Below are 23,981 nucleotides of genomic sequence, written 5' to 3'. Positions count from 1 at the left end.
CCTTTCCTCTCCTACTAGTAATTTTATCTGTTGGCAATATTAAGTTGTCCTGACACCCTACCCTGTATTCTTTTTTTTTTTTTATTTTTATTTTTTTTAAATTTTTTTTTTCAACGTTTATTTATTTTTGGGACAGAGAGAGACAGAGCATGAACGGGGGAGGGGCAGAGAGAGAGGGAGACACAGAATCGGAAACAAGCTCCAGGCTCTGAGCCATCAGCCCAGAGCCTGACGCGGGGCTCGAACTCACAGAACGCGAAATCGTGACCTGGCTGAAGTCGGACGCTTAACCAACTGCGCCACCCAGGCGCCCCCTTACCCTGTATTCTTAATAGGGCATGTTAAACTGGCAGGTGTAATGAAAAGGGGCACTGCCTTTGGATTAGAAAGTTAGGCTTCTAGATCCTACTTTGCCGCTGAATAGCCATATAACTTTGTGCATATCTCCTCTGTCTCACTCAACTGATCTAAGAAACTCTGACCAACATTTATATAATCCTGAGGAGAAAATTTGTTTTTACTAACAATTAGCAAAGACTTTGAGCACAGTAATTTTATAAATTATGCACTGCTTACAATGCCATGAAGATTTAAAATGTCTGGTTGTCTCACATGGTATTAAACTGTCAAACATAACTGTGTAAATGTCAGTTGTCCATTTTATATATAGTCCTTACATGTTAGCAGAATGTTTCCAACTACTGCCAGAGAGCTTTGGTGTTTGCTTGTGGCCAGTATGTTACCATATTAACTGGAACATTACTATATTACTATATTAAGTAGAACCATTCATTGCTACCTGTTTAGTGTCAGAGTTCATTTTTTTTTTTAATTATTGAGTGTATTGTTATTTATTGATTATGTTGATTTATACTTTTCCTTTGCTAGATCGTAAGCTCTCTGGCCAAAGCTCATGTGTCTGTCTGTCTGTCTTGCTTACAAATGTAACTATAAAATGTAGTTTAATGCCTGGCATAGAGGCACATAATAAATTTTTGGTGAATGAATGAAACAAAAAATGAAATAATAAGTTAAATCCCTTATTTGTTAACCTATTGGCACAGCATAGAACCATGGTCCTGATAGTGGTAGGATATTACTTGAAGTTTGTATGGCAATCATTATTTCCATTGACAAAGATGATTCAGGATTGAGTAAAGGTAGAATTAAGACATTTGGTTAGCTACGATGTTCAAGAAATTGAGCACCTTCTGAGGTTAATGAAACAATCATTTCCGTAGCTTGGGATTGTTTAAATAATGCCTTGTGTATATAATCTTGATTGCTACCAGCTTTAATCATGTATAACAGTGATGTGTAATATTTAGCGGATATTGGACTCATACTACAGAAAAATTTTATCTTGGAAAAATTCTCATATATTTGGTAATTTCTAGATAATCTGTGGGTCAGCTGATTTTATCAGATTTTTTTTAAAGCAAAAACTATTCTCAATGGAAAAATGTTCCTTTATTGTAAAAGATGATTATCTTTAATCCCAGGAAATTTTAGAAGTATGATGAAATGCAAAGCTTTTAAATAAATACTGCCACATTTGAATTGTGTCACAGAATGTACAGTCATGCCTTGAGGTTTGTGCTTTCATAATGGCTAATTACCAGCTTAAGTGGATATTTTAGCCGATAATTTTCAATAGGTAAAATAATAAATATCAAAGACTTAACTTCTTTTCAGTTACTATGAAAAACAGACATTTACTTTGGAGATAGGCTATTATACATGTAGTGAAACTAGAGCAATGGAATGCATTTAAGGAGCATTTTTTAATAAATTGAATTTGGTTTCCTTTAATTATATTGATAAAAGTAAGAAACCGATATCTAAATTTTAAGTACATTTTTGTAGAAGTGGAAATAGGCCTTTCTCATAAGCCAAACTTTTGATATGTGTGAATTGATTTTGTGTGGAACACTGTAAATTTTTATGAATTTCATTGTCATTTATTACTGAACTAGAAATGCCTTAAAAAACCAGAATTGCAGAGTTTGGCTTCTTATATGGACAACAGTGATTGAGGCTATTGGTTTAGGGAAACTAACTTTGCCCTGTATATAGGATTTGATGAGTTTAGGGTCAAAAATAGAAGTATAACACACTTAAAAACTTGGAGTGCCTCAGAACATCATAACTTTGGGAGTCTACACAGACACAAAATACAAACTGTTAATTTTTCCCAATATTCTTTAAGAAGTCACCTTTTTATTATACCTACTCTGCTTGCTATAGTGTTAAAAGACTGAGTGTTTTACATATTTCCTGAGTAATTTGCTCTCATGGTATCAACAATAAACCAGGACCTTCTCAAGGTTAATATTTATTTCAAATTAAAACCTATTTCAGTAGGTTGATATCATTGCCAAATATTTCTTAAGATGGGAATTCATACTCAGCTATGAATATTATGAAAAATTGCAAAAGTATTATTCCTTTTTAGGTAAACTCCTTATATTGTGGCAGTTGTATGCAACTACAGATAGTAATTTTAAATTAAAAAGTCCCAGTCAAAATTACAGTTTAGTATCTATAGAAATGTGTTATTAGCTTGGCAAAAAGTAATGTATACTTGTCTGGGATTATAAGTAATGTAGTGATACCCATCGTAACCCTTTCATATATGGTAAAACTTTAAAAATCATCACTGAGATCTGCTTTTCATTTACATTTTCAAAATCTTAAAATACTGGCATCCTCTATATATGGAGTTTTTATATTTTAGATCAGGTAGTCTTCTTGAACTATGGCCTGAGAGCCAAATCTTGCCCACAACTGTTTTATTGGAACATGGCCACACCATGTATTATGTATTGTATTGTCTGTGGCTACTTTTATGCTACAGTAGTGCAGATAGTATTTGTGACAAAGATAGCATAGCCCATAAGGCCTAGAATACTTACTGGTTGGCCCTTCATAGGAAAAGTTTGCCATTCTGTATTTTAGAATAAGTAAATTATCATAGGGATTAGACATTTATAATTTGAAAGTATGGATTTTAAGGATTCTTTATTCCCAAAGTTAGAACTTTTTTTTTTTTTTTGGTCATGTGGAATATCTGGAAACTTTGACCATTGATTAGAGGTCCATGGAACCAAAGGATTTTTTAACTTTTACTAACCCAGCACATTTGTGTGCTTGTATTGAAAGAACAGTGAGAAATTGAAAATATACTTTCATGTTGACTCTGATGAAATCTAAGTGCCAATTTAATGGCATATCCTTGAATTTCATGTGGGATTGAAACCGTATGTTATGTGTATCAGGTTGCTTAGTCTGCACTAGATGTATGCTATGTATGTGCGCTTAGTTGACTTCAAAATATCATCTTCTGTTTTCCTTAGCAGTAGGAAGACTATTTCTACTGCTGAATGGATTAGTTTATTTCTGCCTTAATTTCTTTTAGCCCTTGGGTATATAATTGACATCACCAGTTGGAACCTTTAAAAGAAAAATAGCATAGAAGCACTCTAAAAACATTGATGCTGATAGTTCCATAATGGATTAGTATCAGATTGAAATTATATTGCTCAAACTTTGTGAATAATCTAAAAATACCTAATAGATAATTTACTTTCCCCAGATTTATTCTCAAAGTAACCCCGGGTGTATAAATTCAGTGTTAACATCAATAAAGGTGAATTTTTTTCATAGCTTTGAACATATAATGCCCCTGAGGTCAGAACAAAACATTAAATAGACACAGGCTTCCAGGTTCCTAAACTCATTTTATTTGCTTCCTTAAGTCAGTTGCTGATGATTTGCACAACCAAGAAAGATAAAGAGAAGAAACTTCAACCAAAGAGCAATCTGCTGGGGTGAACCCTTTAAATTCCTTTTGAAAACATGTTACTACTTTTGCAAAGATTTTAATTTATTTCCAAATATCCCTTCATCTTGTTGCTGCTTTGACTTATCTTTAGTGCTGTTGGAGGTTGAAAAACAGAATGAAGGGATTTGATATAAAAAGAAATGTGAGTAGAGAAGTGTTCATGCTCAGTAAAATAAATACGCAGATGGTACACGAGAAATCATCTGTTATATCTTATGATCTGGGTTAGTTTAGGGAAAGATTTAACTATTTGAAAGGTCTTCTTTCATAAACTAATAATTTTTAAATTTACATAATAGCCTCAATGTCGATTTTTTTTAAAGGTTTATTTATATTTAGTGAGAGGGAGAGAGAGAATCCCAAGCAGGCTCGATGTTGTCAGCACAGAGCCCGGCACTGGCCTTAACTCATGAACCATGAGATCATGACCTGAACCAAACTCAAGAGTCAGATGCTTAACCAACTGAGCGACCCAGGGCCCCCCAGTGTTGATTATTATTGCATGGCCAAAAAATATTTGTAATTGAGATTTTATAGATAAAAATATATTTAATATATAAAGTTTACATATAAATAAATTTATAAAAATACTATAGTTTATAAAGTAAGTACATTATATATAAATTTTTATGTGTGGTATATATATAATCTTCATTACATTATGGGGATTTATAAATTTTGTTTTTGTTTGCTTATACCTTGATAACATAGCATAACAATAGCAAGTTATACAAGAGTATAAGTTTAAGTGAAGTGAGTTTAGGAATAACATTTGCTGGGGCACCTGGGTGGCTCAGTTGGATAAGTGTCCAACTCTTGATTTTGACAGATTCAACTCTTGAATCTGACAGTTCATAGGATTAAGCCCCGTGTCAGGCTTTGCACTGACAGTGCAGAGTGTGCTTGGGATTTTCTCCCTCCCTCTCTCTCTGCTTCTCCCCTGTGTTCTCTTTCTCTCTCTCTCTCTCTCTCTCTCTCTCTCCCAAAATAAATAAATAAACTTAAAAATAAGAATTGCATTTACTGACGTTCAGCTGAAGTAATATTTGAATTGTGTCTGTGTGTGTATATGTATATACATAGGTAGATAGGTCAACTGAGTTAAAATTTATGACCAGGTATATGGGCCACGAAACAAATCCTTATTGGAAACTGACATTCAATTAGATTTTCAAAATCTGAAAATACTGGTTAATTCTCATATATGAAAAATTTATAATACTCACATTAGATAATTACCTTTAGATTTTATTAGATTTTATACATCTCCTTTATCAAATTGAACTTTGTTGTGTCATATGTCAGATTTGAATAGTTCTTACCCTATTAGAAAATTTTGTTTTAAAAATGTAGTTTAAAATTTTCTAAATCTTAATTTCAGTAATTTCTGAGAAAGAAAATAAGATCTTTCATTCTTTATTCCGAAGACACAGATATGTTTTGTAAAATAACCACTATTTGTAACACTAAAGTTTTGATAATTGTTAAGCAATTCAAAGAAAAATCTGATTTTTACTAAGTTTTTACTGACATTTACTAAATAGTAAAATTAATAATCTTTTACAGATGAAACCTAATTTTAATCTCAAACATTTTAGAAATTATGTAAAATATATGTATTTAATGAAGGTATTTTTTAAGAAGTTTTTTGAGTATAGTTGACACATAGTGTCACATTAGTTTCAGGTGTACAACATAGCGATTCAACTTCTCTATATGTTATGCTGTGCTCACCACAGATGTAGCTACCATCTGTCACCATTCAACACAATATTGACTATATTCCTGAAGCTGTGCCTTTTATTCTTGTGACTTATTCATTCCATAACTGGAAGCCTGTATCTCCCGCTCCCCTTCACCCATTTGCCCTTTTTCCCACCTCCAACCCCCCTGGCAACCATCAGTTCTTCTCTGTATTTATAGATTTGATTCTGCTCTTTATGTGTTTATTCATTTGATTTTTAGATTCCACATATGAGTAAAATCATATGGTATTTGTCTTTCTTAGTGTGACTTACTTCATTTAGCATAATGCACTCTAGGTCCATCTGTGTTGTCTCAAATGGTGCAGGCTTATCCTTTTTATGGCTAGGTAATATTCCTATGTGCACGTGTGTGTGTGTGTGTGTGTGTGTGTGTGTGTGTGTGTGTGTGTAACCCACATCTTATTGAAGGCATTTTTTAAAAAACTTCAGGGGCGCCTGGGTGGCGCAGTCGGTTAAGCGTCCGACTTCAGCCAGGTCACGATCTTGCGGTCCGTGAGTTCGAGCCCCGCGTTGGGCTCTGGGCTGATGGCTCAGAGCCTGGAGCCTGTTTCCGATTCTGTGTCTCCTTCTCTCTCTGCCCCTCCCCCCGTTCATGCTCTGTCTCTCTCTGTCCCAAAAATAAATAAACGTTGAAAAAAAAAATTTAAAAAAAAACAAACTTTAGAGTGTTTTAAATATTGTGATGTAAACACCTAATATAAGCACCACCACCTGCAAAGCATTAATACCAACTTTCACAGCGAAATATCTGCTATGTATAGGATACTGAAAAAACATTAAAATGTGTAAAATGTGTCCCTCTATAGAGACCCTTATAATCAAGAGCAATGAACGGATTCTTTTTAGACACCAAATTCTGTACAAACAAGATCAGTTTTGTTTCATTTACCAGGATATCCCCAGAATGTAGCATAGTGCCTGATACATAGTAGGTGCTCAGGATTTGTAGAGTCAGTGAGTAAATGGAAGATTAAGTGGAGTAAACAAGCATCTCTTAAAAAGAGTATCCTTTTTAAGTTAATGAGCATTGATGTGTTATTCAGTAGTCACTTTCCTATTTTAATTTTTCCTGGTCCCTACCATGAATGGATATTGGTTGGTGATAGTATGTAGGATTAATTATTTGCTTGATGTAAAACAATGACATTTCAACAAACCTGCAGTCTTCCATTTTTTCCTCCAGATGGAGCTCCTTTATACTTTCGGTTAAAAAAAAAAATAGGAAACTTCAGATGACATGGCCACTTAACATTTCTACATGTGATATTTCAGAATTGCCATCCATTTTTTTCCCCACTATATTATGCTTTACCTTTCTCTGTATAAATTTTAGAAATAATCATTCTTTGTTAGAAAGTCAGGGGTAAAGATATATATAATTTATTTGATTCCTTTATATTTGGAATTTTAAAATGCAGAGGAAATTATAAAATAATAAAGAAGAAAAAACAACTTACTATGAAATCAGGAAACGTGGAAATTAGATTATTTGTGAACTCCATAAGAACAAACATCAAATCAGTCTTATTTACCAGAATAATAACTTTTCTAGCTCTACAAGTTTTATTTGAAATGGCCATTGTCCTTCTTAACTTGCTTTATTGATTCCATTGCCCTGCTGTATAAAAATGTGGCATTTTTTGGATGTTCCTCAAAATTGGCAGGGTGGTCTGCCTCGTCAGAATTTCCTATCTAATAGTAGACTTTGTATGAACTGAGGATTCTTTTTGATAGTCCTTACTCTGGCAGTCTGATAATTTAGAGCTTGGTGGGTGGATTTCTGATGAATAAGAATAATGTTAAAAATATTTTCTTAATATAAAGAAACAAACAGTAGCAATCTCCTTATGGGTACACCTTTATATATTTTAATAGTAAGATGGACAAGTTAGGCCCTCCACTTCGAACTGGAAGACATGTGCAAAGGTTGTATGACAGTGATACAAAATCAGACAGTGCCATCAAAAGACATGAATTATTACCCATTTACAAGTAAGTATTTGTAACTCAGTTTGGTTAATCGTTTTCAGATATTTCCTTAAAGGCTTTATGTAATTGAATATTATAAACTTATACATTCCTATACTTAAAAAATCTTTCTTTAATCATTTGTAAGCCTAGAAGTGCTAAATAATCTTCTAGGATTTAAAACACTGATGTTAGATGAGCATTTCTGTTGTTCTACCTAAAGCTGGTTTTAGCATACATTTGTTTACATTAAATTTTAACTTTTAGAGGATTGAAATAGCCACCTTCAATAATTGTTATTTTTATGAAGCTTTATTTTAGGAGCAATATTTTTAAAAAGAAGAGAATAGGGGATATTATGCCCTACATAATGTGTAATATTCCTGTATTATTTTTTAGTTAGATAATGAATTATTATAAAAAGACAGAAAAAAGATTTTAGAAAACATTTGGTCCAGGAATTCTCATCCTTTTGGTTACATGGTTACAAATAACACATGAAACTGGGAAAGGATAAGACACTGCCAGGTACACTCCCCTCTCTATACTGGCCTAGAAAGCGGAGAAGAGTGGCAAGTGCTGATGGCAGTCATCTTGGAACTCTTCCACATAAGTCTTCAGGGTTTTCTAGTTTGGGCTCCAACTCCCAAGTCTAGCCCTCTCATTTTAAAATGATGAAATTAGAATCTGATAAATTACTTATTAAAGTTGAAATGTGTATTATTCATCAGAATTCACTTACTTAACTTTTAAACCGATGCCTGCTACAGCATTCTCTTACCATGTATGAAAAGTAAGAATAAATTTAACTAAATGTAAAATAAAGTAAAATAAAGATGGGAGAAGTCTTTGAGATATTAGCAGCAACCATGTGTTCTTTTTAAGTAGTTAGTGATCAATCCTAGAAGGAAGAATTTGTGCCCTGAGCCATTTTCTTAGTACTCCTGTTGCTCTCTATTTGCTCTGAAGTGTATCTCAAAGAAACAGTGACTGGTGGCAAGGTAGAGTAAGTATAATTCCAAAATTAAACTTTCTTTATTACTGTGTGACCTAGGTCAAGCAGATTACAGATACAGAATAAAGGTAGCACTTTTCAAACTCTGGCCAGGAGCAAAAGTGTGCTGACCATGTGGGACTGGGGCAGCATGTTTTAAGTACTGATCAAGACTGTTTTTCCCAATCTCCTAAGAATGGTTCTTGATACTCAGATTCCACCTCTTAGAAGATGTTACTAAAAGTACATGATTGATATTTCATAATGATGATTCTTGTTGATAATCTAATTTTTCTCTAATTTTAAAACAATTTTCTAATTATTTGAATAACTTCATTGATATGGTGAGGTTATATGTGTATATCTATAGGTGTGTTTGTATTATCTGTGCATCTCATGTACATAATATAAGAGGGTGATAGGATTTCTAGCAAGACTTTGTTTTAGAGCCAAAAAAAAAAAAAAAAAAAAAAGTGCCCTTCCTATTTCTCTTCTGACTCACTGGAGGAATTGCCATTGTTTGGCAATTAGTTTTTAGAGATTGAATTCCCAAAAAGATACTGTAGCAGTTCTGCAACATCCCTGGAGGGGCTGGCTATATAAGAGTATATATACCTCATCGCTAGACTGTCAGTCGCCATTTGAAGGGTCCAGGGTAACCCATTCATACACCAAGGTGATTCTTGTCAAAGTTTAGAAATTATTTATTTTTTTTTTATAGTTTACTTATTTTGAGAGAGAGTGAGAGCAGGGTAGGGGCAGAGAGAGAAGGAGAGAGAGAGAATCCCAAGCAGGCTCCACACTGGCAGCGCAGAGTTGATGCAGGGCTCCAACTCACGAACTGCGAGATCATGACCTGAGCTGAAACCGAGAGATAGACACTTAACTGACTGAACCACCCAGGCGTCCCAAAGTTTAGAAATAACTTAAAGTAACTACTGAAAGCAGCCTCTTTTTGAATGACAGCATTGCATATTGATATAAGAAATGTAACAACCCATCTAAATTCAAGTTCAAATACTGTGGCCATGTTATAGCTTTGCAGCTTACTTAATTTCTCTGAGTATGAGTTTATTCAACTTTAAGATGGGAATAATATCTTCTGAGATTTCTGTGAAGATTAAACAAAGTAAAGTATGTATAGTACCTGGCATCATATTTGGCATTTGAAAAACAGTAGATGTTGTTATTACCTATGTCTATTTTGGAGGTAGCTATTTCAAAGACTGTCTCCAACTTTGCTCGCTAAGGAGGAAGAATTTCAGCCATTGTTTAAGAACTTACCATCTAAAGGAATTTTTAAATGTATTCTGCTTGTTCATGTGACACAACATTGGATATCTCTGAAAAGAGTTGACTAAATCTCTAAAGAGGGAGAAGGAACTAGCTCTTTAACATCTGTTTGGCAACACATTTGAATGTGTCACCTTGGTGAAGTTACTTAACCACTCTTTGCCTTAGTTGCCTCATTTCTAAAGTAGAGTTATTAATACTGTTTACTTCATTGGATTATTATGAGGATTAAGTAAGCTTATATATGAAGGCAATTAGAAATATAACTATACCAAATGTGGTAAGTACCATTTTGTAAATGTTAACTAGTAGTAGTAGTAACAATAGCCATAGTAGTAATAAAATAGTATTATCATCATCGTCAACTATTCTGAATGTTTATATAAATTGCAGCTGGCATATCATAACTTCTATAAGAAAACTGATGATAGTTAATTTTAGAAATGGGGAACTTAGACTCACGTTGCCTGCTACTGCCACATTAGTCAGTAGCAATTTGGGTTTGAATCCGGGTTCATCTGAATCCCAAGTCTTGTACTTTTACCACTGTATTGTTATTCAACCGTCTAAGCTTTCTTTGATTCCTGAAATTTCATAAAGGGAATTCAGTGATGATCCAACCAGAACTCGTTTACTGATACCAGATAGTCCAGGCTGTGTAGTTGACTAGATTAAATCTTAAAAGGGGGAAATTATATGAACCCATTTATTTTAGTTGCTATTTCCAAGAGTAGGCTTTCATTTATTGAAAATTATTAAATATTTCTTGGCTAATATTTGGCTAATACTGGCTAATATTTCTTTTTTTTTTTTTTTTAATGTTTATTTATTTTTGAGACAGAGACAGAGCATGAGTAGGGGAGGGGCAGAGAGCGAGAGAGACACAGAATCTGAAGCAGGCTCCAGGCTCCGAGCTGTCAGCACAGAGCCTGATGCGGAGCTTGAACTCACAAATCGTGAGATCATGACCTGAGCCAAAGTCAGATGCTTAACCGACTAAGCCACCCAGGCGCCCTCTTTCTTGTTGTTTTTTTAACCACATCTCATAATGTGTAACATATTATTTAACAGGTATTCATAGGCATTTAACAAATATCTCTATTTTGAAGGAACTATAGATTTAAACTTTTAAAATCCTGAAGCCTTTCAGAATTATTAACTTTAAATTTCACGTAACACACACACACACACACACACACACACACATATATATATATATATATATATATATATATAGTTGATTTTATATGCCATCAGGATACTGTTAGTAAATGCAAAGTGCTTTGGATTATCCTTAGCTTTAACTATTGTTTTCAGATTTAAAATAATTACTCGTATTTTAATCTTTTGAATTCACCTCTCTACAGCTTCAAATTATTTTTCTAATCATGCAAATAAGCAATATGAGAAATAAATGCTTACTATTTTTTATGTTTTCATTATGTCATCTCTTTCTCTCTTAGAACTAACATCAAACCTCGAAATTCCACACCACCTAGTTTGGCACGAAATCCTGCTTCAGGTGTGCTTACAAACAAAAGAAAAACATATACTGAGAGCTACATAGCCAGGTATGTTTAGCTCTGAGATTGTAAGAACTAAAATAAAAATGAATATATGTAGTTTTTTAAGGACCATATACAAAAATATGTATCAGACTGTTAATAGAAAATCTAATTTTCCTTTACTGTTAATGATTTAGTTTGGTTTTTAAGCTGTACACTAAAGAAATAATTTGGGCATAAATAATAGTTTCCTATACCTTGTAGTTATTAATGTTGTAAATGCTCAAAGTAATCTGTTCAGTTTCACTGGATTCATTGGTATTTTATATCTTAATTTTAAGTGCAACGTAGTTCTTTTTACCTCAACAAATTGAGTCATAGACCCTTTATACCACTGGTATTGTAATTTTCAGCAGCATTTTAATACATTTAAATTCCCCTACTGAGGTTGTGAATATCCATGTACTTCCCTTTCTTATCTGTCACAATATTTGTACAACTTTGACATTCACTCCGTGTTTAAGCATATAATGAAATCCTTCCAGTTACAGCTAGTATATGTGTGTGTGTGTGTGTGTGTGTGTGTGTGTGTGTGTGTGTGTGTATCAATCACATCTATTCCAGAAAGCTTTAAGGCAATATACAGAGATACATGTTGAGATACAATATTATATAAAAATGTGTGTGTGTGTATTCCAACTATTCCAGAAAGCTTTAAGGCTGTATACAGAGATACACGTTGAGATACAGTATTGTATAAAAATGAAAGAATAGGAAAAGGAAAAATGAGAATTAAAAGATAAAGCAAAAAAAGGAATGAAGTTAGTCCACAGCCTAGCCCTTGGCCATAAATTGGGTCCAAACTTTGTAGCAGCCAGAGTACAGGAGAAGAGAAGAGTAGTTACATGATTGATGTTATATTTAAAAATCAAAAATTATTTCTCTTTGAAAGCACTAGTCTCAAGGCCTCAGAAATCTGCCTGTGAATTCTTATAAAAGAGGAACTGAGTAATTTAATGGATAACTTTTTTTTCCAGCTTTATTGAGAAGTAATTGCCATACATCACTGGATAAGTTTAAGGCAGACAGCATGATGGTTTTGTTTTACATATATTCTGAAACGATTACCATATGTTCGGTTAACATCCATCTTCTTAACACAGATAGAAGGAAAAAAGCAAAAAAAAAAAAAAAAAGATTTCACCTTGTGTTGAGAACTTTTAGGATTTACTCACTTAGAAACGTTCCTATCTGTCACACTGTTTGATGTAGTCATCATGTTGTACATTACATCCCTAGTACCTATTTATCTTACAACTAGAAGTTTATACCTTTTGACCACCTTCCTCTAATTTATCCTCCCCATCCAATGAATAACTTCTTAATTAACATCTCCACTGTAAATACGGTAATAAATTTCATAGGGTGTTTTAAGATGCCCTCAATGCAGGCCTATAACATGAATTCACCAAAAATGGTTGTGATATATATTTGTTATGTATAGGTATATATGTTGTCCACTTTTGTTATAAGTATATAACATACACAGTTATCCATTATTTAGATTTAATGCAGGGTTAGATTTTCAAGTATCTAAATCCTAGCTGTCAATCTTGGTTGTTACCCTTCAGAACAAAGCACCTGTGGAACTTTCTGAAAATGAACAGGTCCACATCCCTCCCAGAGAGTTTGAATTCTTTGGTTTGGATTTTTAAAGTTTTAAGAGTGATGTTTAGGCATAACATGGAATGAGAGCAATAGATGAATAGGTGAACTACTACCTTTCCAGCTACATTCTTTAATAAACATTGTTTGTCTCAGCTGAGGTTTTGATGCATGTTAAGTATTAAAGAAGTGAACTTAATGTTTCTTGGATTCCTGACATGTGGCTGTACTATGTTGTTGTATAAGTATAGGGCCATTCTGAGTGTAGAATTAACATTCTCTTATAAAGTAGAAAGCTTAATAAATACATGCGCTTGAATAAAAAGATCATTTAATCTTTCTAAAGAGGTAGACAAAAGAAGTGTCAACAATCAGGGGTAAAAATCCATTAAAAATGAGTTTGGGTTCTTTTTTGGTTTTCTTTTCTTTCTTTTTAAATGGTTGATATGTGATAGGAAACCCTGAACCTTGTTCACTTGACTTACTACCCTACCCAGATGGAGTAATTACAACCATAATAGATGAAGAAATCTCATAGATATCTTTTCCTGCAAGTTTGAGAGACTACATTTTCTGGATGGTTCTTCCACCCAAAATACCTAGAAATAACTACACAAAATGGAACAAATATCCTTTTGAATGTATAGCTTAGCTCTCAGAAAGGTAAAGGAAACCTCCACAGGTAAATAAACAAAGGAAACTAGAGGTCAAATGGGTAAATTAACCCTGACACTGCACTTACATTTGAGGCTTTACTGATCTTCCTGTTGAAAGGCTTGGGTTTTAATGTCATTGTGGGAGAAAGGAGTTGGTTTGTTGGACTTGTACAAAGTGGAGCTTTAGAAACTCAACTTTGCCTTCCCCTCTCCTCATGCCTCTTCTCTAAGCCAGGACTCTTGAAATGCTCATCCGGAGGCACAGCTAGATGTAGTCACGTGGTAATATATGACATTTGGCATTGGGATTACTGACAGGAAATAGGGAATGATAGCAAGAAGTGTCAGGTGTGTCTCTTTCCTGGAAATCCTTGCCCCCATCCTGGAGCTGGTCTTTGACCGTCCAAGTGACAGCATGGGTGTGAAAGAACAAGATCTTATAAGTGAGTGTAGGATCAGTTTAATAGGAAATTCTGTGTCCCCCAAAGGGAATGAGTTTCTCACATAACAGTCCATGGACATAGCTTTCAGTTTGTCCCGAGGGATGTCTGGTTTCAGTGGACAGCGTATAAGCTCTATGGGCTGGAAGCACAGCTGGCATTCCACCTTTTTAAAGGTTTTCATTAAAGAAGGCTGGGAAGCTATCCCAGTGTCAGATGTGTCCACAGAAACAAGGAGTTCACCTTAGGCTACATTATAGGTTATATTAAAATAGAAATGATTATAGCTGACATTCTTGTGGCATTTCTGTTTTTAAAGAAAATTCTTACATGTCACCATTAAAGAGGGAGACTGATACAGAATTCTGTTAAATACATTTTATTGATATAATGACATTCCCTTTTATTCCTAATTTTCTAAGTGTTTTTTTAATCAAGAATAAGTGGTGAGTGTTATTGAATATCATATATGTACATATAACTAATATTTTTAAATCTTTAGTCTGTTTATGTGATAAATTGTATTAATATATTTCCTAATGTTAAATCAGTCCTATGTTCTGAAATAAATCTAAAGTGTCCTGAATTGCATGTTTGTAAATTGCATTTGCTGAAATTCTTGAAGATATTTACATGTATTTCCAAGTTAACAGGTAAAATGTATTTTAATTTTATATTATCTTATTAGTTTGAGTTTCAAACAACCTTGAAAAGAAATTGCAGAATATTGTTTTTCACCTCCCTCTTTTGGAAAAGTTTAGTAGAATTTACCATGTAAAACTGTCCTGAGTCCATTATGTGTGTGTGTACCTACGTGATAAGGAGGGGTAGTCTATTAATTACTATTTCATTCATAATTTAATGATTATGTTTGTTTAGTGCTAGTTTATTTGAAATCAGTTTTCATAAGTACATTTTTCTAGGAAATTTTTCATTTCATCTGAGTTTCAAATTGCTAGCATAGAATTGTTCTTATAATTTTAAATCTCTGTTATATCTGTAGTTACATCCCTCTTTTATTCTGAATATTGTTTGTTCCTTTTTTGTTGATCATTCTTGAGAGAAGTTTTCTTTGGCATTTTATTTTTTTTTATTTTTATTTAAAAAAAAATTTTTTTTTTAACGTTTATTTATTTTTGAGACAGAGAGAGACACAGCATGAACGGGGGAGGGGCAGAGAGAGAGGGAAACACAGAATCGGAAGCAGGCTCCAGGCTCTGAGCCATCAGCCCAGAGCTGGACGCGGGGCTCGAACTCGCGGATCGCGAGATCGTGACCTGAGCCGAAGTCGGACGCTTAACCGACTGAGCCACCCAGGTGCCCCCTCTTTGGCATTTTAAACAGACCAAATATTTTGCTTTCTTTATCCTTGTCATGTATTACTCATTCACTTACTCGTTAAAAAAATATTTACTGAGAGATGAGTTTATGTCCAGTATTTCTCTTGATCCTAGCCTAGAGCAATAATAAAACAGATAAAAATCCCTGCACTCAGGGAGCTTACAATCTTATGGAGAAGACATAACATAAATAACATATACTGCATGTCAGATGGACAACAGTTAAAGCAAAAGGGGACACAGAGTTCAAGGTGACAGTGAGAGTGTCCAGAGCCATGAGGGTTGCAGTACAGGGGATAAAGGATGAAAGAATTTGAGTGTGTTAGTGTAACTAAATTAGAGCAAAGGACCTAATGATAATGATGAGAATTTTAAAAGATACTATGGATACAGTGAAAATAGCATAATAGATTGGGAGAAATTATGTATTTAGTTTTATAATATATGTTATATGTACATATTTATTACGATGTATATTTGGAGGCAAGACCTCCACCTTTCCTCAGGGCAGAGTTCCAGTTTTCTCTGTAGAGATGGTTTTGCAGAAGGGACACCTAAATTTCCATCATGCTCCCATTGTAGTAAATACGTAGTATATTGAGGAGATGCAAAGTATGGTGGCATTTGTTCCTGAAAGATTCTCATAACAGGGACAAATAAAATGCCAAAGAAAACATTTAGAATTTCATTATTAACTAAAAGGGATTCTTTTTTTTTTTTTAAATCTAAACTAGAAGAGTATTAAAAATGAGGTTAAACAATGTTTTAGTTGTACTTAATATTTTTATGTTGTGTTTTCTAAGGGTTATGAAAACTACTGACAAGAACTTTGTGTTTCCACTTTTTTCCTATACTTCTTCAGGCCAGATGGAGACTGTGTATCTTCACTTAATGGCGGAAACATTAAAGGCATGGAAGGAAATTCAACAGGACACTTACCAAAATTCTGCCATGAGTGTGGGACTAAATACCCTGTAGAATGGGCAAAGTTCTGCTGTGAATGTGGCATTCGAAGAATGGTTCTGTGAACAGAGTCCAAAAAAAAGCTAAGTCTAAAATTTTATGACTGTTGCTGCTTGGACAGCTAAGCACTTCCTCTAGTGAATTTATGCTAAAATTATTCAAAATACTTTTTTCAGCAATTTTTGAAGCATAATCTTTGGCTGTGTAATGTGTGTGTGTATATATTTGTGTACATATACTGTATATAATAAATACCTGATGCCCCAAACTGTGCCATTCAAGGAAATATTTACTCATCTGTCAAAATAATTTCAAGTGGAATCATTAACTTAGGTGTTACTTTTCTGTTATTGTTGTTAAAGCACATGAAGCATACCTCCACAAAATCAAACACTAGTGCTCAGTCCTTCAAGCTTTAGGGATGATCATTACCTTGAGCAAAAAATCAGAACTAACATATTTATTATCGGTGCCTATTTTCAGATAGTATCATAGGATGGGATGCTTGAAATTTTGGAAATGAAGAGAATATTTTTAGTTACAACTAGTTATGTGAGATCATTTCTGTAGAGCTTGCCAACCATTAATTTTATAAATATTAAAAAAGAAAGGAAAAAAGCCCCACGGGTCTAGGTTGTCCTTTACTCAGTATGTCACTAATTTTATAATTTAAAGGTTTTTACTCATTCTTTAAAATGTAATTATGCAGTTTCCTTTTTAGAAACACAAGACTGAAAAATGCAGATGTGTCTTATTCCAGTCATAACTGAATGATTTTTTTTTACTTCTTTGTTAGTTGAATGTATATTCTATTTCTAATTGTATCTCCATATTTCATTTTTTTCATAACCTCATGTCTAAAGAGTTTTATTTTACTACTTTTTTTATTTGCAAAGTTTGAAAATAATATAAAATGCATAAATTTCCTTACAAAATTCCACACATTTATTTCTGTGTAATTAGAAAAAATTATTTTTAATAGATTTTAAAACAAACCACCTCACCTAATAAATAATTTGGATAGTTAATCATTAGCAATTTTTAAATTTTAATTTCCCTTGAAGTATAGTTAGATGTAGTTATGAGTAGGTCAAGAGAATATCTAATTTTCCTACTTACATTTTCTTTTTAGTGTTTATTGCCAAAACACCATTCACATCACAGTAAAAACCCCACTGAAAATGCATTGCTTTAATGCATTAGCTGACTTATGTAATTAAACATTCACAAAAATTTAATTATACTTTAATTTTGGCTAAAATGTAGCTTTTAATCATTGTCACTTTCAATGTAACAGTATTTAGCAGATTTCTTTGATCGCCTATGCAGCCATATTCTATAATTTATTAGTAATTTCTGTTGAATGGAAAGAGCTTTGATCTTACAAAGTTATAAGAAAATCTTTTTTTTTTTTATTTTTTTTTTAATGTTTTTTTTTTTCAACGTTTATTTATTTTTTTGGGGACAAAGAGAGACAGAGCATGAACGGGGGAGGGGCAGAGAGAGAGGGAGACACAGAATCGGAAACAGGCTCCAGGCTCTGAGCCATCAGCCCAGAGCCTGACGCGGGGCTCGAACTCACGGACCGCGAGATCGTGACCTGGCTGAAGTCGGACGTGGCTTAACCGACTGCGCCACCCAGGCGCCCCTATAAGCAAATCTTTTATAGGCAGTTTATAGCTTCTCGTTTATGACTGTGATCAACTGTAAGGGTTAATGTAGAAATTTGTGGCTTACAATTTTTCTGAAATTTATTTATGCTTATACTTTGTAATTGTACTCATTAGTTTTTGTTTCTGTTTTTGTTTTTCATTCAGGCAGGGTATGTAAACTTGAGATAATGGGAATTGTTATTTTATTTTCCTTATGGTTTCTTTCCTGACTTTTTATTAACTTTTTTTTTCTGGTTGTCTTCATTCAGTCAAATTAGTATTTAAAAAAAGTCCATTTATTAGAATAAGCTGTAATTAATTTAGGAGAATAATGTACGTATTAGATTTTCATTTCTATAATATGTTATTCTGTCTTAATTGTTATAAATCATAGGAAGAACTTTAAACTTTGTTTTACCTGGAACTGAGCACTATTTTTTTTTTTTTTAAGACCACATAGTTTTTGCCCAAGGGGAAGGGTAGATAAAATGAACTTAAACAGAAGTGGCACGTGTTTGTTTCTCACAGAATTTTGCAGTAGCAAGTAAATGTTACAATGTACTACATGGAAAATGAGTTGGTAAAAAAAAATCATCCAATTCTAGAACCCAGAGATTATTATAAATAGTAAGTTGGTGAAGTATACTTATGAATTATGAAACATGTTGTGACAATGTGTTTAAATGCATTTTTATATTACTTACATATATTATTCTCACATTGATTTGTTGTGCAATAGTTCAGTTTATGAGAAATTTTCCTAGATCATTTAGTTTATTTTTATTTATTTTCACAAGTATTTGCCAGTGTGGTAGAATAAAAAATGATTATAAGCTTAATTTAAAATGTAAAAATTGCTTATATATTATTCTGAAAGTCATTAGCTTGAAAAAGTAAAATTATTATGGTTGCTGTTGTCTCTTGTTCACAGTTTTTTATTATAAATATTGTCTTCATTTTTGAACCTATTCAATAAAGATGAAGCAAAAAAAAAAAAAAAATTCCAGTCGGTCTTTATTAATGTCTTAGCTTTTACCCAGACATAGGTAGAAAGATAAGAGCACACTGAAATATGAAGAAAATATTCAAAGTCTAAATACAAATTTTTTTAAATGGCAGAAAGTAGCTTTTAATTGGCCATTTTTTTGTGCCATCAGCTTTTAAAAAAAATTGCTATTACTTTACTGAATTGCAGTGTTTTCTGACTTCAAAGTGTTCTAAATGTTTCATTACAAGATTTCTAATGCATAGTAAATTCTCTTCATGGCCAGTAAAATATAGCAGTTGAAAACATTAGTGAACTTAAGATTGATAGAAAACGTTGCGTGTGTATTTCGAATTAGGTAATGTTACAGTTAATGGCTAAAAGTATTGGTTTGTCATCAATACTTAGTAATTTTAGACTATCATATTTAAAATTTTAAACAGGAGCTGTCTCTAGTAAAAATATAATCAAATTAGGGGCACCTGGGTGGCTCAGTCGATTAAGCATCCCACTTCTGCTCAGGCGTGATCTGGCGGTTTGTGAGTTTAAGCCCTGCATTGGGCTCTGTGCTGACAGCTCAGAGCCTGGAGTCTGCTTTGGATTATCTCCCTCTCTCTGTCCCTCCTCTGCTTGCACTCTGTCTCTCTCTCAGGAAATGAATAAATATAAAAAAAATTTTTAATATAATTAAATTAAACATGTTTGATTTGTACTCAATGCAATATATTTGCATTATAGGTATATGTATTTTATGTGGTGGATATATTTTTAGTACTAAGATAATTTTTCCAACTGTGTTACTGAATTGAGCAGTAGAAAATCATTAAAACCAAGTTAATGATAGCCACACTTATTTTCAGAAGTTCAGAAGTTTTTTAGTTAATTACTACTATCAGAATACTCATTATATGGAAGTTTGCTTGGCTTATACGTGGATTGCTTTTTTTGCCACTAGAGGGTGCTTTTAGATAATTTAATATTACCAGCTTCCAATTTTATTTTAAAGGCCTCTCCGCAACATAGATATATCTATATCTATCTCATGACATTATGGAGGTTTATAAAAGATAGTTTTTATTCTTCATTTTGTTGTGACTTTAATAATTCATAAGCTGGTTTTTTTTAATGTTTATTATTTTTGAGAGAGTGAGAGACAGCAAGCAGGGAAGGGGCAGAGAGAGAGGGAGACACAGAATCGGAAGCAGGCTCCAGGCTCTGAGCTGTCAGCACAAAGCCCCGTGCGGGGCTCGAACTCACAGACCGTGAGATCATGACCTGAGCTGTAGTCGGCCACCCAACCCACTGAGCCACCCAGGTGCCCCCATATGCTGATTTTTAAGAACCTTAATCTAGCTCATTTTAGGCACCATTGTGGTAGTAATTAATAGGAATGTTTAATATTTAACCCTCACATTTTGTTAACAATTTATGCATCTCAAACCTATTACTCAAACATTACCAGATACTCTTTATGCTATTACTTTAATATTTCATTTTAGTTGTACAAGAGTTACAATCTTTTTTAAGATAAGAATTTTTTTTAATCATCTAGCCTAACTTAACGATATTTAATATAGGTGAGTGACATCTACCTATTTTTTGTTTTGTTTTTTCTTTTTAAATGTTTATTTTGAGAGGGAGAGAGAGAGAAAGAGTGGAGAGGGGCAGAAAGGGAGAGAGGAAGAGAACCCCAAGCAGGCTCTGTACCCTCAGCATGCAGCCAACACAGGGCTTGATCTCACAAACCACAGGATCATGACCTAAGCTGAAATCAAGAGTCAGATGCTTAACGAACTGAGCCACCCAAGCGCTCCTAAGTTTTTAATTCCAGTTAGTTAACATACCCTGTTATATTAGTTTCAGGTGTACACTATAGTGATTCAACAATCTATCCATACATACATCACACAGTGCTCATCACTGACAAGTGCACTCCTTAATCCCCATCACCTATTTTACCCATTTCCCCCATCCCTCCCCTCTCGTAACCTCAATTTCTCTGGTAGTGACTAGGGATGCTGCCAATCATTCAGTCATGCACCACACACCCACCCCCACAACAAAGAATGCTAATTTCTTGGTTTGGATAAATGTACCATGCTTATGTAAGATGTTAGTGTTAGAGGAAACTTGGTAAAAGGTATACAGGAACACTCTGTACTATCTTTGCAACTCCTATATATCTGAAATTATTTCAAAATATATAAATAAAGCTTATACTTGAGGGCAACATACAGCTTCAGAGTCAACAATCGATATTTTCATAATTTATTACAATGTACTATACTATAGTTGAAGTATTGTTTTGATTTTTTGCAAATTACTTGAATCAATGAAATTTATATTGCCAGTGATATATGTTGACATTTTTGAGACCAATAACATACTTTCAAATGTCTTCAAAGGGGTTTTTAATCATCTTACCTAAAATACCTCCTCTGTTGATCAATCTTGTTTTTTCTTTGTTTTCCAGAGAATTTGTTTTCTGTAATAATTTTGTTCATTTGTTGAGTGTTGCCTTTTTTGGAATATATGCTCCCTGAAGGCAGGGGCTTTCTTGTACCTCTAGGTCCAGAACTGTCACATTAGAGATGGATACTTAATAAATATTTGTTGAGTGAATTATCTGTATCTGTGTTGCATCTTCCTGTTAAGTGGTATTCAAAGGATGGGGCTTCTTTAAACCCACTGGGCTGTGAAGATAGAAGTCCCAACCATAGTATTTAACTTAACCTTGATGAAAGTAACTCCTCTTTCTTAAGTATAAAGATGTATTTGTCTACATATTTAAACTTTTTCACAGCTAAAGACAAATCCTTTCCTTTCTGCTGGGAATGCTGGGTAAGGAGATGATAAGGTAGATATCTGTGATTTTATACTTTCCTGTCAGATCTTTCTGATTTCTCCTAGAAAGCTTTTACTTCACCTGATGAGATGTTCTTCAAACCAACCGCCTTTCATTTGATAGGATTTGGACCATTTCCAGAACAATTTATAAGAGTTCCTGTCCAATTAAATTCTTAGGTAAAATGTTCCCATTTGATTCAGATTATTTTCAAACATAAAATTTGTGATAAGCATCAAAGGTAGAAATTGGCAAGCACATGCCCATCTCTCACATGGTGGCACCTGGTAGATTATTGAGTTATTTGTTGACCTTAATGGTGGCACAAACGAAAAAATCATCAATCCCACCCGGGAAGTGTGGAAAGGATGGGACCCTTAGTCTGTGTTTTAAAGAAAGAAAAACAGGAGCAGTGAGCCCTAAATTGTAAATGTTTCCACAATATTCCCCATGTAAGATACAGATAGAAAATTGATTCACTTTGATAATAAGATCTTAAAGTGTATCTAACCTCCCCCCTACTTAGAAAACTCGTTTTCTACGGAAAACCAGTTTTTTCTTACCGTTGTGTAGAAGAGGATGTAAAACAAATAAATGAAAATAAACCCCAGGTTATTCCAAACCAAAGTAACCATTTTGCGTCTTTCTCAAATACTAAATACTTGGTGAATCTAGGTGCATACATATATTTAGGTACTGAGACATAAAAAACTGTTGGAATTGGTGATTATCAATGTACCTACCTATTGTATTTTTTTTTGTCCTATAATATCTCCACAGATTCTATTATTTGGTCAGAATCAAGACTGAAAGCTGTTTCACAACAAAGTTTAGAAATGAAAATTCCATGGAGATGTTGAGAACACAAAGCTGTGGAGTCCTATTGGTTTAAATTAATTATGTTCTATGCTCCTAGCATATCTACCTTTAAGTAAGTTGTATTTTATTGCAGTAAAGTATTTTTTTGATAATTAGATTTTTATTGGTACACTGGTTTAATGCGATTTGTCTTTATGTATTAACCACCATATACCTAGCTTTTCCCATTAGAAACTTAAAGGAACGCAGAAGATCATATGCTTTTTCAGGAGAAAACATTTTAAACAAATGTGGATAGAAAACAAATTGTATAAATAATAAGTTGTATTTAAGATAAAATATTAAGATGAATCTGATCAAATAATAATGCCTGATACCGGAAATTAAGTGCTGGGCAACGAAAGGAAGAAATATTAACATTATCTAGAATCATCATGGAAGCCATAGCAATTGAGGAGAAAGGAATTGAGATGCCCCTTGAAGTTTGAGCAGGATCTGTAGTTTTAAGAGAACTGTCTTAATCCTGGAAGGAGTATTTCCTTCAACGGATTCCTTGGGAGCCTATTCTAAAAGACTTTTAATTGAGACCCTTTATATAACGCAATATTCCCCAAAGTGCATTTAGGTAATGGATTTTACATAAAAGTAGTGCTCTCTAGTCAAATTTTGGAAATGATTTTTAGTGTTAAGCTTTTTTTTTAAAGCTGTATGTGTTTATACATCCTTTAATATACTTGTATAAATTGTAAATCTCTGAAAGAAAATTTATCTGACTCCAGAACTCAGAATCCTCCCTCTTTTTATTTTTCTTTTTATATTTCTCCTCCTCCTCCTCCTCATCTTTCTTCATCTTCTGTGCCGTCATCATCTTTTTCTATAGCATTGATGAGGATTAGGATTACTTGGGACAAACTTTAGAAAATACTGCTTTAAAGCATTGTAAATGTACATACTGGAAAGAAAATGTTCATTGGGATAAAACAAGTCTCTAATTGGAGAGTAAAAATATAAAAATATAATATCCAAGTTCGTTATTAACTAGCCTGCCTTGTCTCCACTTACCTTCCTAGTGGGTAGGAAACAACGAAGGTAAATACAACCATAAATGCCTGGGTATTTTTTTTTCAAGCATTTGGTACACAGTATAGGCTGAATACTGTTTTGAGTGTGAATTTTCTCTAAAATTCAAACATATCATAAACAAATGAAAATCAAGGAAGAAAATTTTAATAACTTATTGCAAGCA

At 33.5% G+C, this 23,981-nt stretch overlaps 1 protein-coding gene across 2 annotated transcripts in view; it reads left to right on the top strand.

The window, feature by feature from the left end:
- ZC2HC1A (zinc finger C2HC-type containing 1A) overlaps nt 1-17,834 on the top strand; it is a 50,319-nt gene extending 32,485 nt beyond the window's left edge. The window contains exons 8-10 of one of the 2 annotated variants that reach the window (XM_086695883.1): nt 7,486-7,602; nt 11,329-11,436; nt 16,334-17,834. In XM_086695883.1, coding sequence (XP_086552009.1) covers nt 7,486-7,602; nt 11,329-11,436; nt 16,334-16,499 — 391 coding nt within the window. In that variant the 3' untranslated portion in view covers nt 16,500-17,834. The remainder of the gene's footprint in view (nt 1-7,485; nt 7,603-11,328; nt 11,437-16,333) is intronic. The other variant, XM_025922833.2, reaches the window with a different exon arrangement.
- The last annotated feature ends 6,147 nt before the right edge of the window (nt 17,835-23,981 follow it).

This window comes from Puma concolor, chromosome F2 (assembly GCF_028749965.1).
Source record: "Puma concolor isolate L17-30 chromosome F2, mPumCon1.1.hap2, whole genome shotgun sequence".
In the NCBI taxonomy this organism is placed as follows: domain Eukaryota; kingdom Metazoa; phylum Chordata; class Mammalia; order Carnivora; family Felidae; genus Puma; species Puma concolor.
The sequence above is the reverse complement of the archived record's forward strand: the minus strand, read 5'-3'. Positions and strand labels throughout refer to the sequence as shown.